Here is a 16,814-nt window from a genome sequence, read left to right as displayed (position 1 = left end):
GAAAGCCAGAAGTGGCACTGTGGCTCAAGTGGTAGAGCTCTAGTCTTGAGCTGAAGAGCTGAGGGACAGTGCTCAGGCCCAGAGTTCAAGCCCCATGACCAACAAAAAAAGTTAGATTGGAGGCATGGCTCAAGTGGTAAGAGCACTAGTCATGAGTATAAAAGTTGACTGAGAACAGAAAGTCTGAGTTCAAGCCCTGGTACCAACAATCACTCAATCAAATTCACAGAGCTTGAGATGAATATCTCCATAGAAACCCCAGAGCTAAGACTTACTTGCCCCCAAATTAAAAGTAGAGTTCAATGATTAAGTATGAATAATTATCTATAAATTGTGTAGTTGTCTTTAATAAGTAGATTTTTTGTCTCCTGTATCTGTCTGCTAAATATGGAACTCAAACAGGCATCTAAATTTCATAAATATCCCCAAACTATACTACTACTAGACTAAAGAGATAAAAGAGTGCTGCTCTCAGAGACCAAATTTATCTGGTTTGGGAAAAGGAAATAAATTAAATGTGGCAGAAAATGTATATCAAATATTAATAGGGTGGGGGAAGGAAGCACTGTAATGTAAATGGCCATCTGGAACTGATTTCTTTTAGTTCTGAGAATCTACAGAACAAGTGAGCCAGTTTCATCTTTAATTTGTTGTTTTCCTTTCTTTTTCTTGTGCCTCCTACTCTCAAATATGGTAGCCAATAGAACACAAAGTTGTGATAATCCAAAGCAATGAATGTCCACTAACAATTCAATGGAAAAAGAAAAAATATCCTACTAATCAAGTAAAAAATACCTGGATTAAAAAATTAGACTGTAATATTTATTCTGAGCCCCTATAAAATGAATTTATAACTATTTTGTGGTATTAATTAGTTCAGATACAGTTGGCAGAAATGACAGGAGATAATAACTAGCTTATGGAACATCTGTCCTGGGCTGGGTATGTGATGGCACCTTAAATGCACTATCTTGAACCGTTCTACCCTCCTAAGGTAGTTTTCTACAGAAAATGAATGCTTGAGATGGCCAAGTAATAAGCTATGGATTTAGAGCCATGACATGCTAGATAAGGGCTCTAGAAATGAGTCTGTCTTGTCCAAAAGACAGCTCATCCCTGCTTCATTATATTGCCTCACATATAAGAAAACTAATGTGCATGTACTGAACAGTTTATGCTAGGCCTTGTGCTAAAGTATCAACTCCATGAAGTTAGTGGAGAGCAGAGATTCAAACATATAGTGTTTTTATTTCAAAGGCTACACTCTCACTAATTCAGATTTTTCTAGTAAAGGCACAGAGGCAGAAATGTGGCATCTATGGGTAACTCATATAAGTTCAATGCAGTTGTAATCAAACTAGAATAGCTATAGATAGAAGAGTTTAACAGAGGAGAAAGACTTGAAATAGGTTAAGATAGATAGGACCATCCTATAGCGGTTTATACACCATTTTAGAAGCAAAGGCTTACCAATGCTGAAGGTATCACAATGCCCCACTTCAAATTATAGCCCAGAACCATAGTAATGAAAACAGCATGGTGCTGACAAAAACAGACATGAAGACCAACAGAATAAAAGATCTAGAAATAAATCTATGCAGTTATAATATCTGTCAAAAGTAGTATTTTCAACAAGTAGTTCAGGGAAAACTGGATATCTACACAATATTGAAATTGAATGTCTCTCTGTCATTTAGTTCTAATACCAGTATGCAAAGTGAATCAAGTATCTTAAGGTAAGACCTTAATCCCTGCCGGGGCAGGGAGGGGCAGAGAAGGAGGAGGAGGGAGAGAAGAAGAAATTAAGGAAGAAGAATAGAGAAAGTAGGATGCTGAAGTTGGTTGATAAAGAATGAATATTTATCAGGTAGATAAGGGAGAGAAAGAAATGCAGCAAAAGAAATTGCCATTGCAATGGGACATTTTAGTGAACTGTAAACAGTCTGGCATTAATTGTTTTAATTTTTCTTATATGTAAGTACTTGTATAGAGGGGTTTCATTTCAACATGTCAATTTATAAATATAATGTCACTATTAAATTTTAATATGTGAGAGGAAAAGATACAAGCTTAGAGAGAAAGGCACGGGACTGGTTCATCACGGACCTGGCATTCCACACTCTCATTACATTCTCTTGAGCCAGTGGTCTCAGTGTTCACATCACCATCACCTAGGAACTTGTAAGAAATATCAACTCTTATGGCCTTCCCCCCAATCAGAAACTGGATGGGACATAGCATTCTCAACCTTAACAAGCTGTAATTAAGTAATTCTAATGCACACTTAACAGTTGAGATTCATTGCTTTAGAATGATGGTGAGGAATTATTAGCTAAAGAGAGAAGAGTCCACATTGAGACAAGCTCCAAAGTCCACATTCCATCTACTCCCTCATGCTGACTGTCCTGTGTACTCATGGTATATAAGCAGATGTCCATCTATGTTCCGAACTTGGGAGAAAGACCCTGCCCTTTCATTATGATGTAAATTCCTGTTGCCTGCTTCAGAAGAGTATCTCCTACCATCAAATCCTTTGGTTTTACCATTTACCAAACTTCTAAATAAAAGACAGGGGGGAGGGAGACAGAACTGAATAATAGGAACTATTTTCTCCCAAAAGCTGAGTAGGCTGATTTAAACAATGCTCAGGTTTTAATCATATGATAGGGGGGAAAATCTTCAGTTTGTGCCTAAACCCACCCCTCCCTCTTCAGTATGTTGCAGCCTGCCCTTTCCCTTACTTAATTTCTTATTTCAAGGGTATCATTTTCCAAATGTTCTAAAATGAATTGGCTGAAGGTGGTGAAAGCTAACTTTGTAGTACTAGTCATCCATGTGCGAAAAATATTTTCACAGAAAAAGCAAGTGCATGAAAATATTTTTACCACAATAAATTGCTGGTTCCACATTTCTTTGAAAAGAGGAGGGAAAAAAACCTGTGAATAATTAGTGATGTGTTTAAACTGCCAGCCCAGCTACACTGAAACTTACTGGGTGCCAAATTATTTAGTTGAACAGTATTTAAATTAAAAACTAATGACTAGGTTAATTTAATACATGTTCATCTCCACTCTAGCTCTGTCTTTACTAATTGAGCTCCAAATCTATATTTTAAACATACATCCTTGTCAGTGAATAAAAACCATCTGACTAGTTAAATATAACGAGTCAGTTACCAATAACAACTTCTTTTAATCTGTGTTTATTGTCATTTTAGATGTTTGACTGTAAACTGTTTAGTAGGCAGCCACCAATGAGATGGAAGGAACAATGTGCCACACAAAATGTATAGAAAATGTCCTTAGTTAATAAAATGAGTTATGTTAGGTAATTTGAGTGTTTTATGTTGGAAGTACAAGATGTATCAAAACATCCTATATAACAATACTAAGAGTTACCTGGAACTCCATCAACACCTTTAAAAATCAATCTCTGTAAATCTCTGACTATTTGAAGTTTGGCAAGGGACTATCAAGCCCTCCATATCTTTTCCCCATCTCACTCATTTCCCCATTTCTCTCTCCTCTTTCCCTCTCTGTCTCGCTCCTCTCTTCCCTCCAACTCCCTCATATCCCACAATCCATATAACATATAACTCTTTCATAAAGCTGCAAGAAATTTAACAGTTTACAGATTTTAAAAAAAGTGTGGAGAATCAGTCCAAAAAAAGAAGCTATGGTAAAATTCCAGAAGAACATAGCTAAGCATGGCCTGGCAAACACATGACATACCTATCCTTGCAAGGAGGGTATAGAACAGGCCACCCCTTCAGCTTCTGCAAACTATAAATGTCACAAACATTTGAAACCACCCACAGAGGACCAACCTAAATCTATGTGGGCTCCTCTACTCAATCCCACAACAGTCACTGAGCATAGAACACACAAAACAAAACCAAAAGGAAAAAAATATTTTCACACTATAGCACAGAAGAAAACTTAATAAGCAAGCACTTGTCCATAAAGAGTTGACAGGAAAAAAAAAAAACCTCCCAGACACCAAATGAAAACAATATCTGAATGTGAACTTGGCACAAGAACAAACAGAATGAAGTTACGAAAGCTAGGATTTGGAAAGTGCCATAATCATTTATAATAGCGGCAACTGTCCTGGATTCCCCTCATCAAAAAATAACATGGAGGCAGGCTACCAGCCATCAGTTTCTGGATCTTACAGTGTGTCCCAAGGGTGTGATCATGTAATGGAAAGAAATAGAGTAGAAGCCAGAAAGTCCAATTCCTAAGCCCATTTTTTACCACAACCCTTGTCATTACAGATGTGGAAAAGTTTTCTGAATCCTCAGAAATCTATATAGCCTATATTTTATGTCTACATTCTCAAGTTTACATTGAAAATGGTTCTGGTGGGAGGTGGAGGTTGGAGAAGAGAGGAAGCAGGTGAAAAGATTAGAATGCTTTTTTGGTTATTTCAAGGAACTTACATGGAAAATGTGAAAACAAAAAGAGAAATTGTTCTATAATTTAGGGGAGGTGCAGAAAAAAAGAGATCTGTGTTTGCTCAAGAAATTTATAATGTAAACCCTCACCCTAAACTTAACCCTAACTCTCACCCTCACCCTCACCATCACTCTCACCCTAAACCTCACCCTCATCCTCACCCTATCTCATATTAAACAAATAAAAAAAAAAAGAAATTTATAATGTAACTCTGAGCAGACAATAAACAAAAAAGTAATCAAAATTTCTTTACTTAGTTCAATTTCTGCACTACAGATAGGTAGAAAGATAATAGACACAGACAAGTGGACAAATAGATAATCTTCCTCATAAAATATTCTTGTAAGGTGATTTCCTACTCTCTACGTGAATATCTCCAATCACATGCTATTTACGCTTTTATAAACCAGCCCATCTTATAGTTTGAAAGCTATCTTAAAAATCATAAATGTGGTCCCAGTTCTGCCTTATACATTCACATAATATGTTAACCAATCTCCCTCAATCAAGTCCTCAAATTATTTCAAAAGGCTGCTCCCTGCCATCCAGTCCCACGCCAGGCTCAACACTTACACTTCTTTCAACCCTTCCTCATCTGACATGGTTTCCTGAGTGTTTCCAGGCTGAAGCTCCCTGAATCTGCTTTGGCAGAGCAATTCTTTTCTTTTTCTTTTTCTTTTTTTTTTTTGGGTCCGGTCATGGGGCCTAAACTCTGGGCCTGGGCGCTGTCCCTCAGCTCTTCAGCTCAAGGCTAGTGCTCTACCACTTGACCCACAGCGCCACTTCCAGCTTTTTTTCTTTTTGCTTATGTGGTGATGAGGAATCAAACCCAGGGCCTCATGCATGCAAGGCAAGCGTTCTACCACTGAGCCACCTTCCCAGCCCTGGCAGAGTAATTCTTAACATATAGCACCAAGAACAGAATGTTTTCTATGCTCTAGGCTAATACTTTTCTTGATCTTGACCATATAACTCTATTAATATACCCTAAAAATATATCAGCTTTGTTTGGTTTAGCTCACTTCATAATACATATCAGGATTAAAATGAGACCAGAGTAGTTATCACTTTCCTCCTCTGTTGCTAGTTTTGTAGACATCAGTAAGTACAATGGGACAATCTAAACTTTCTGAGCCATGCAGCCTTAGGTGGACCCTACCATTTACTGAGTGACCCTAAACTGGAAAAATACTGGTTTTCTTACAATTTTTCATGCAAGTCTAATAAAAATAATTTTTAAAGTCAATGAGACACTTGTGTAGCACAGAACATTATCCTCTAGATTGACAACCATCCACCAATGCAATTAAAGAATGATTGCCAGTTATGTTTCAGGAATGAAAGATGAGATGGTCTAGTTAGTGAAGGGAAAGGAAAAAGAAACACTAGTTGGTAGTATTACCTCACTTCATAACAATTTTGTAAGATACATTGTTTTCATATAGAATGAATTAGAAAATTTAAGTGAGTGATGATTCTAAAAATCACATTGCTACTGAGTGGAAGGTCCAGAATCAAATAGTTTTGTCTTACTCCTGGTTACTATGAAATAATTAGGGATAAACATAGGAGCTCCAAATGTGGTCAAGGTGGGCTAGTTGGGTTAGAAGAGACTGAAAAGAGTTTGCAGAGTGACATAAGGAGTATGAAGCTACAGATCAAGCTAGAAAGGTTATGTTGAGGCCAAATTGCAGAGGGTCTTAAATTCCATACAAAGGAATGCGGAGTTCAATCTGTAGGCTATTAAGAATCAACCCCTACTGGTTATAGTTAGTGAACCAGTTCAAATATTTGAAAATGAATTTCACAGATAATGATAAGGGCTTTGGGGACAAAAAAAAGCAATATAAGCAAAGCATGTGTTGGGGATATTATTTTAGATAGGGTTGGGGAAAGGCTTTCTGAACAGAAGTGATTTAAGTCAGAGGGAAAGTGATACAAATATTTCACAGAAGAGCATTCCAGGCTGAAAACATTGAATATACTTGGCATACTCATTTTTCAGAAACATGAAGAAGGCTAGTTAAGAAAAGAATTAACAAAGGAAAATGGAAATAAAGATCATGAGATGGCAAGAGCCAGATCATATTGGATCCTGGAATTTATCTTTAGTATAATGAGAGGGTTTTGAGCACAGCAGGAAGTAACATGACTCAATTTATTATTTTTATAATTCTTTATTGAAATCATAATACACTAAATTTACAATACTCTAATATGCCAGTTTATAACTATCCAAAGAGAGAGCTTAGTTTGGCACATTTGTTCTCCGTAAACCCATTCTGGCTTCTAATTCTTCACTAAGTGCTCATAAACCAAACATTACCAATATGTTTCAAAATTGAGCCAGATACTTGGTTTGAGAATTCATCATTCCTTCTCTTTGCCCCTAATTTGTGTGTGTGTGTGTGTGTGTGTGTGTGTGTGTGTGTGTACCAGTTCTAGACCTTGAACTCAGCGTGGGCACTGTCCCTGAGCATTTTTGTTAAAGGCTATAAAGGCTAGTGTTCTATCACTTGAGCCAGAGCTACACTTCCTGCTTTTTGGTGGTTAATTGGAGATAAGAGTCTCACAGATTTTCATGCCCAGGCTTGGCTCTCAAGCACGATCTTCCAATCTCAGTCTCCTGAGTAGCCAGGATTACAGGTGTGAGCCACCAGTACCCTGTTGCCCCAGTTTCTTTTTTGAAAGCCCTTGACAATTTTTTCCTTTTTCCTGTCTAGTGGTATGGAGAATGAATAATAGGTTGTCTACATAGTAGATGCAAATGAATGTAGATACAAAGAGAACTAAAAATAAAAGGAGAGGAAGGGAGATAAAGACAGGAGTTGAAAAGACAGAAAAGAGCCTGGAGGGGCTGCAGGGGATGCATGAAAGAACCAAACTGTGAGTGTGTGTTGGGGAGAAATGAGAACCATGACTCCATAGGGTTCAACAGTATCTCACTGCGGCTTGACCTAAAGCCTGGAAGAAAATAAACAAAAATAGTAATGCCTGTTTTGACTGGTTGGTAAGATTATGGCTGAATTTTTCACATAATTTTTGTAAATGTTGTTACTATTATATTATTTCAATAATTTAAAATAGATACTTGAAAAAGAAAGGTAGGGTATTTATTTTCTGGAGCAAATCATACCAACTTGAGATAATTTCAAATCTTGAAACACTGAAATTTAAATGTGGACATACTGAAATTTTAGACTGATATACAGATTTTTCTTTTTAAACATTTACAAAATATACTTCTTAGGGAGGAATAGTAGATCTTCCAGAACTAAAGAAGGTTGTATAATATGGGAAAGAAAGGCTCTGGCAATTTTAAGATTCTGTGTGTGTGTGTGTGTGTGTGTGTGTGTGTGTGTGTGTGTGTGTGTGTGTGTGTGTGTGTGTGTGTGTGTGTGTGTGTGTGTCCTGTGTATCAGGGCCTGGCTATCCTTTTATTCTTGAGTTTTGTACTCAAAGCTAACACTCTACCACTTAAGGCACAGCTCCACTTCCAGATTTTTGCTAGTTAATTGGAGCTAGGAGTTTCATGGACTTTTCTGCCCAAGCTGGCATTGAACTGTGATCCTTAGATTTCAGTCTCCTGATTATCTAGGATTGCAGGTATGAGCCAATGGCATCTGGCACTTCCAGGTTTGTTTGTTTTTTAAAAAACAGAATGTTGGAAGTTAAGAGTCAGACCCAATAAGAATCCTGAATATCCTGTAGTGTCCCTCAGATCTGTATCTGGAAACAGAGGAGGTGACTTGGTATCAATCTAATCCTTATAACGACCAGCTTAGCTGTGCAAAATGGAAGAGAAAGTATAATTTCTTTAGGGAAGAAAAATCACCATACATGTGCACATATGTGTATGCAAAAACTAATAGGCAAGAAAGTACAGGATAGTACTTACCCTTCAAAAGACACTGTTAAAAGATTAACATTTTATGGTCTACTCCTTTAAAAATTATTTATGGCTTCTTTATATTCCAAATGGACGGCAATATAGGAAGAGCTTGAACTCAGGACTTTGTATTTGCCAGGTAGGTGCTCTACGGTTTCAGTCATGCCCAAGTCATCGTATTCTAGTTATTTTTCAAATAGAATTTCATGTTTTTGTACAGACCAGCTTGGACCATGACTCTCCTATTTTATGTTTCCCACGCAGATAAGAAAACAGATGTATGCCACCATGATTAGCTTTCTTTTTGGTTGACTATGGAGCTTGAACTCTGGGCCTGGGCACTGTCCCTCAGCTCTTCAGCTCAAAGCTAGTGCTCTACCACTTGAGCCACAGTGCCACTTCCAGTTTTTTGGTGGTTAACTAGAGATTAGAATCTCACAAACTTTCCTGCCCAGGCTGTTTTTCAACCATGATCCTCAGATCTCAGCCTCCAGAGTAGCTAAGATTATAGGCATGAACCATTGGTGCCTGGGAAATGCTAGCTTTTTTCGGTTGAAATAGGGTCTCACTAACCTTTTGCCAGTACTAGTCTCAAACCACAATCCTCTCAATCTCTACCTCCCAAGTAACTCTTTATTACAATCATTGGCCTCAGTGCCTGGCCCTAGTAAAACTTTTATTGAGAAAGGTTTTCATGTTTTTATAGCATGTAATAAAAATGTTTTCTTTTCCTTAACTGCCATTTCTGATTAGCCTATAATTTACATACAACACAACAATATAAGCCCTTTTATAAACTCTCATGTTTCCCAAACTACTCTTTAATATTCTAGCCATCACTGCTAAGGCACAAACTTTATTAACTGGCATCTACCTGTGCTATATAAACAACAATGTTCTGAATCTTATTTGTCATCAATACAAACCTTAATTCCTCTAAATACAAATTCTCCTTTAATGTCAATTCAAGTTCTAAATGAGATTCAAACCCAAATGAAAAATTCTTTTTTTGGGGGGTGGGGGGTGAGTAGGTCGTGGGGCTTGGGCGCTGTCCCTCAGCTCTTCAGCTCAAGGCGAGCCCTCTACCGCTTAAGCCACAGCTCCACTTCCAGTTTTCTAGTGGTTTATTGGAGATAAGAGTCTCACAGACTTTTCCTGCCCGGGCTGGCTTTGAACCACGATCCTCATATCTCAGCCTCCTGAGTAGCTAGGATTACAGGTGTGAGCCACCAGCTCCCGGCTCCAAATGAAAAATTCTATAAAAAGTTATAAATTTACCAAAATTCCTCAAGCAATCTTTTAGAAAAATTATATTATTCCTGATAAATTTGTCTCATAAGGTAATTTTTTTTATTGTTCACGGGGCTTGAACTCTGGGCCTGGGCCATGTCCCTTAGCTCATCAGCTCAAGGCAAGTGTTCTACCACTTTGAGCCACAATGCCACTTCCAGTTTTCTGATGGTTAATTGGAGATAAGAGTCTCGTGGACTTTCCTGTCCGGGCTGGCTTTGAACCACGATCCTCAGATCTTAGTCTCCTGAGTAGCTAGGTTTACAGGTGTGAGCCTCTGGCACCTGGCCTTATAAGGTAATTTAAGTGATTATAATATTTTGATTTGGTAATATATTTAATAGAACATACTAATACACTCACTGGAAGGCTTAGGAATTCATTAAAGTAGTCCACAAGGAAGTCATCTGTTGCCAAACAATCTTCCTGTAAAAAATATAAAATCACAATTTTATAATCAAGCTAAGATTTGTTTTTTAATGACTATTGTTCTCTAATTCTTCTATTGATGTGTTATCATGTAGATCTTCAAAGTTTTTCTAGCCAACTTTGAATCTTCATTATAAACCTAATACAAGGGATACAGCCTCTGGAAGGAAGGAATTAGAAAACAGAATAGAACATACTCATAAGAGACTTTGCTGGCATAGTTAACCAGAAAACCAAACACATGAAAAATGTAGCACAACACCAAAATGAAACTTCAACAAACACAAGATAATATCTGGAAGATATGTGTATTCATAAAAATGAGGCAAAGTCAATAAAGGCAGACACTTTGGTGGAAGTTAAAAGAAAGGTGAAAATATGAACTTCTTAATTGCTCATTCCCCTTAGGAATGAGATACAGTTTTCATAATCTGAGTCCTGCTTCCTTTTTTGTAAAAGGAAATGTTGCCAGTATCTGTTCTAAGCATAGATTGTATACATTTTTTCCATAACTATCTCATCCACCAGCATAGCCACTTTTACAACTGGCAAAATCGAAAAGCCACTGCCAAGAACAAAATCTCCCTTCCAAATCATACAACACCTTATTTTATTAGTCACTGTTTCCATTGTGTCAAAAGCACATCATAGCACACTCTCACACATAGTATATGTGATTATTTTGTTATTCATAATTATACTTCAGTTTTGCAAATCTAACACAAAAGTTGACAACATGACACAGTGCTATTATTTCCATATGGCTGGAGACTTCCTTTTTACAAATACTGGCCAATTTTTTTAAAAAATTATTAAAGTATAGTGCTATATAGAAGATACTATTGTAAATGTATACCTACCTTGGAAAATATATTTTCACAGAAATTTTAAGTAACTGCAGTGTCAGAAGAAGAGAATTATAAACACAGGATTTATAAAGGAACTCAACTAAAACTCTCAACTGATCAACACAGGGTTTGGCTTACTAAAAATGTCAAATGTTGGAAACAATACAAACTAAGGATTTAATAAATCTAACACTACCTTAGGAATATATGCTCAAATAAAGTTCTGATTAGCAAAGATCTAATCAGAAGAAGACAGATATTCTGTGCAAACCATGAGGCTATTTACCTTTCAAAGTTACTTTAAGTCTCTGGACTATCTTTTGTGAGGTACCCAGTTTCTGCTAACTCTTACAAGAAAACATCTGAATTTAATAAATATTTGTAGTATCTCTAAAATAGAAAGCATTGTGTTACAATAGAGGAGCCAAATTTTACAGTACTGGCTAAGGGATCAAAAGTCTGAAGATGGGAAGGGTAGGGAACATATTTGAAAAACAGTAGGGGAGGAAATCCCTTCTTAGGCTCTTGCTTTTAGTGCAGGTCCTGGGGCTAAAACTCAGGGCCTGGGCCCACTGTCCTTGAGTTTCTTTTTCTTAAGGCTAGCACTCTACCACTTGAGCCACAGTGACACTTGTGGCTTTTTCTGAGTAGTTTATTGGAGCTAAAAGTCTCATGGACAACCTGGCTTGTGATGGTTTTGAACCGCAATCCTCAGATCTAAGCCTCCTGAGTGGGTAGGATTACAATTGCGAGCCCCTAGCACCCAGTCCTTCTTAGTTTTTGTAAAATATGTATTTTTATTAATTAATTAATTATTTAAAATTTTTTTTGTCAGTTGTTGGGCTTGAACTCTGGGCCTGCGTGCTGGCCCTCAGCTCTTCAGCTCAAGTATAGTGCTCAACTGCTCTACCACTTCCAGCTTTCTCATGGTTAATTGGAGATAAGAATATCAAGGACTTTCCAGCCCGGGCTGGCTTTGAACTGTGATCCTCAGATCTCAGCCTCCTGAATAGGAGTAGTAGGAGTAGCTAGGATCACAGGCGTGAGCCACTGGCACCTAGCTTATTTTTAATTTTAACATCATGTACAATGTGCATTTCATAGAACCTATAGGTCCAAATACTCCCTGGAATTTGACCAGCCACATTGACAAAATTTTCTAGAGGACCCTCAGACTCATACATCCATCTCCAGATGCTTTACACTCCCAAGAGACTCAAAGTCAATGAAGTATATATGATAAAGCACCTGCTTGAGGGTTTTTTTGGGGAGAGGGCTTTTTATTTAGTCAATATAAACTTTAATGAAAAACACTAAGAATAATTACTAGGAAGTGAAATAAAGGACATACATCACAAGTCCATTTTATTGTTAAATTTAATAAACGTGGCCAGGCTCCCATGGCTCACGCCTATAATCCTAGCTACTGGAGAAACTAAGATTTGAGGATCGTGGTTTCAAAGCCAGCCCAGGCAGGAAAGTCCATGAGACTCTTATCTCCAATAAACCACGAGAAAACTGGAAGGGGCACTATGGCTCAATTGGTAGTGTGCTAACCTTGAGTTAAAGAGCTGAGGGACAGCGCCCAGGCCCACAGTTCAAGTCCCACAACTGACAAAAAAAAAAAAAAATTCATTAAACCTACCCTGTACAATTGCTATAGTTTACAAATGTTCACTGTCAATTTCTGAGCTCATCTTTCCAAGGGCTAATGAGTTCTAATGTGGCACTAGCAGCCTTTGGTCCTAACCCCTTGTTGATTTGCCAGTTCCTGGCATTTACTCATCTTCAGGCTTATACTTACATACAACCATGGGGACCTACTTTATTATTTCAATACATCACAATGGATATTTCTTTTCTAGAATTATAGTTTAATTTCTCTCAATATGAAACACTGCCAGTTCTGTTGGCTTGAGCAGTTCCATCACAGTAAATAAGTGTAGAATCCTCTGGGCATTTCAGCAGGAAGGTAGGCCCAAACTTCTCTAAATGAGAATTTTTCACTGCAGTTACTATAGCAATGTGTTCAAATACCTTGTCACATCAATAGGCAGACAATCTTGCAAACCAACCAATATTTGATAAACCCTTTATTCCCAAAGCACTTCATTTTTTTTAAAAAAAGAAAAGCTATGTTAAAGATTTTGATCTGAAGGGGCTGGGAAGGTGGCTCAGTGGTAGAGCGCTTGCCTCGTGTGCATGAGGCCCTGGGTTCGATTCCTCAGCACCACATAAGCAGAAAAAGCCAGAAGTAGTGCTGTGGCTCAGGTGGTAGAGCACTCGCCTTGAGCTGAAGAGCTGAGGGACAGAGCCCAGGCCCAGAGTTCAAGCCTCACAACCAACCAAAAAAAAAAAAAAAAAAAAGATTTTGATCTGAAAAAGTAACTCAGTTATTCTCATTAACTTTCCACAATCCAATGGCTAGGACCCTTGAAATGAATAACCCATACTCGGGTTTATTATTTCCAAATAACCAACAAACTGTGGATGGTGAAAGGTATAATCGAGAAAATTGAGTTACAGTCAGTTCCTCCATTATGTCATTCTGTAAACTTGAGTGCAAAATTTGCAACACATATTCTCTGCTGAATGATGCAATGGAAGGTGGAACACATCTTCAGAATTGAATAGATTCTTGAAACCTGGTTTTTCATGTATTACAGGTGTGCGGTCTGTGAAAGTGAAGTCAGCTTTTCCATTTTCAGTCCAAACTTCTTAAATTTCTTACTGAAAGAGGGTTAGGCAAAATAGTTTATATACTTTCACTAATTATAGCAGTTTAAATTGGCTGGCTTATTTTGTTACACAATTTCTTCACAATTCTTTTTTTTTTTGGTCGGTCATGGGGCTTGAACTCTGGGCTTGGGCACTGTCCCTCAGCTCTTCAGCTCAAGGCGAGCGCTCTACCACTTGAGCCACAGTGCCATTTGCAGTTCTAGTGGTTTATTGGAGATAAGAGTCTCACAGACTTTCCTTGCCTGGGCTGGCTTTGAACTGTGATCCTCAGATCTCAGCCTCCTAAGTAGCTAGGATTACAAGCGTGAGCCACCGGTGCCCAGCTCGATTTCTTCACAATTCTAGAAGATGTAAGATATACAACAAAGATCTTACAAACAAGGAAGAGGAAAAAAGATAAATAAAAAAAAACACATTCCACGAAAGAATATAGTACATACTACAAGAAAATTAGAATATAAAGTTTTCTCCAAGGGAAGGAAAGGAATTATCTGGCAGAAAGAAGAGACTGGAAACGTGAAAATGGCATTTGAAATGTGTTCAAATGACCTCCAAGTCTATATTTACAAATACAAAAGTCAATACAGAGTATAGAGCAAAATGTATGAACAAAGGTCAGAGAGACAAGCACAGGATAGTCGTCTTGGAAATGAAAGCAAAAATCAACTGGATGGGAACCTGAAGGAATTTTCTAGAATCATAGAAATGTATGAGGACAAAAGTTTGGATTACACAGATGCATACATTTGTCAAAATTTATCAAATGATATTTTCAAAAATATTTGTAGTTCACTGTACATACATTTTATATCAACAAAATAACCAACTGATATTGAACATTCGCTCATGATACTCAATGAAGTATTATGGAGTAATATCAATGTTTATAACTTATTTTTTAGATGCATTAAAAAAAAAGTTGAAAGCCAGGTACCACTGGCTAGCACCTATAATCCTAGCTACTCAGGAGACTACTGAGAAATGCAGTTTGAAGCCAGCCGAGGTAGAAAAGTCCATGAGACATTCATCTCTAGTTAACTGACAAAAAGTCAAAAGTGGAGCTGTGGCTCTAATGGCAGAGCACTAGCCATCAGTGAAAGAGTAAAAAGTCCTTGAGTTCAAACCTAGTACAGGCAACAATAAAAAGAAAAATTAAAGCTGATTAACCAGGTGCCGTGGCCCATGCCTGCAACATTAACAACTCAAGAGACTGAGATTTGGAGGACTGTTTTTCAAAGTGGAGGGTGTAATTTTTGGGTCAGGTCACAAACTAGTCTCTGAAGGAAGCTGCTCAGAGCGCCAAGGCAGTCTGGATGATGTTAGGTTGGAAAGGTTTTGTGGAGGAGATGAGCTAGGCCTGGAAAAATGTGCAAGATTGTGAAATGGATGAGGAAGGGCAACTGGGACAAAACTCGACAGCAAAGGCAGGAGCCAAGCAGGGTAGTTTGGCTGGAGCAGAAGGCATGTGGAAGTACTTTATAAGCCCAAAACAGGATGGATGTTGTATTTATCACAGAGAAAGTATTGGGGCAGCAAGCTAAAGAATGAAAAATTCTGGAAAAGTTTGAATGGCTCTACAGAAGTCCAGTTGGATCTCAAGTCCAGTTGTTAAGCTCTGTGAACTTTGACTTCCTTACCTGTAAAAACATAACCACCTCTTAGGGTTGTTTTGAGATTGAATATTAGTATGTAGTCAACATTTACTAAATCCTAGCTATTAATATAAGCTCTATTCAGTCAAGTAACTGATGAGCAGATAGATAGATGAATAGATAATTTTGGAATTACTAGGAATTGAACTTAGAGCCTCAGGCTTGCTAATCAAGTGCTCTTATTACTTGAGTCATGCTCCCAAATCCTTTTGCTTTTAGTTTGCTTTTCAATAATTTGTGCTTTTGCCCTAAGTGTTCTCAAACTGCAATTCTCCGGTCTCTGTCTCCAGGCAGAGATTACAGAGACTACAGCTGGGATTCCAGGTATCTATAAGACGTAATATATACAACACCACTTCTGGCTTAACATGATTATTTTTGAAATCCTGATAGCCAAGATGACCAGAAAAGGAAAAATCTTAAGGTAGACTGAGCAAAACAACCACATGTGATCTAATGAACTGATGAACTGAACTGATGAACAGAAACTTTAGAGTTGGCAGAGGAAATATTGAAGAAAAGAATATGAGAACTATTGCCAAAGTCCAAGCCCAGAAAGAGGGGCTTGAAATAAGAGAGTAGCTGCAAGGATGTAGAAAAAAAATTTTTTTTAGGTTCTAGGATTTAGGTTTGAACTTTGGTGCCTAACATTTGCTAGGAAGGCTCTCTATTACCTCATCCATATCCTTGGCTCTTTCTACCTTAATTTTTTGGATAAGGCCTCCTGTTTTTGCTTAGGACTGGCTTCAGACATGATCCTTCTAGCTATGTCTTCCCAATGCTGGGATTATAGGTGTGCACAATTACACCTGGAGTATTTAGAAATGTTTTGCCTGGGCTTGCCTTGACCTGAGATCCTCCCAATCTGTGTTTCCTTAATTGCTAGGATTATAGGCATAAGCCACCATGTCAAGGCCTAAAAAAAGCTTACTAAGAAAGGAACTTCCAAAATGTTTGCACATGAGAAATAGAAAAGGAAGAAAAGCTCTGGCTTGGGTAATTGAGTAGCTAGTGCCATCACTAACCAAAATAAGAGAAAGTGAAGGAAAGCAGCATTAGAGGTAGGAGAGGGAAAAAAGAAGTTCAGTGGGAGGGTGAAACAGAGGCATGCTAATGACAATGGCTAGGAATCCACTAGAAAGGCACAAGTGGCATTAAAGGTGATATCTGGGCTGTAAGTGGTCGATTTGGAATTCCTATGAAATGGGGGTGGCTGAAGTTAGAGGCACAAAGAGGAGTTCATCTACAGAAATCTTGTAAAACAGAAAACTGGACAAGATTGATAATTTCATGGGAAAAGAAAGAAAGCAGAAGAAGGGAATAAAAATGACATGGAGATAGTAATATTAAAGAAACCAAGAAAGACAGGCTAATAGAGTTGCCCAGCTATCATGAGTTTGCTGATAAGGTCAAATGAAACAGTAGCAATTGCAACCAATAAGAGGTGTATTGCTAAACCTAAACTGAAGTCCTAGGACCACTCAAAGAAATTTCTCATGAACCAGACCTT

The 16,814-nt window shown here is 37.9% G+C and overlaps 1 protein-coding gene across 1 annotated transcript in view; it reads right to left on the bottom strand.

Moving 5' to 3' along the window:
• The window catches only part of Rgs22 (regulator of G protein signaling 22), a 92,617-nt gene that overhangs the window by 74,503 nt on the left and 1,300 nt on the right, over positions 1-16,814 (bottom strand). The window contains exon 3 of the mRNA XM_042672904.1: positions 10,000-10,062. Within this exon, the coding sequence (XP_042528838.1) occupies positions 10,000-10,062 (63 nt within the window). The remainder of the gene's footprint in view (positions 1-9,999; positions 10,063-16,814) is intronic.

The sequence above is a fragment of the Dipodomys spectabilis genome, unplaced genomic scaffold (genome assembly GCF_019054845.1).
Source record: "Dipodomys spectabilis isolate Male_0828 unplaced genomic scaffold, ASM1905484v1 ptg000783l, whole genome shotgun sequence".
Classification (NCBI taxonomy): domain Eukaryota; kingdom Metazoa; phylum Chordata; class Mammalia; order Rodentia; family Heteromyidae; genus Dipodomys; species Dipodomys spectabilis.
Note: the sequence above shows the minus strand (reverse complement) of the source record. Positions and strands in the feature narration are given on the sequence as shown.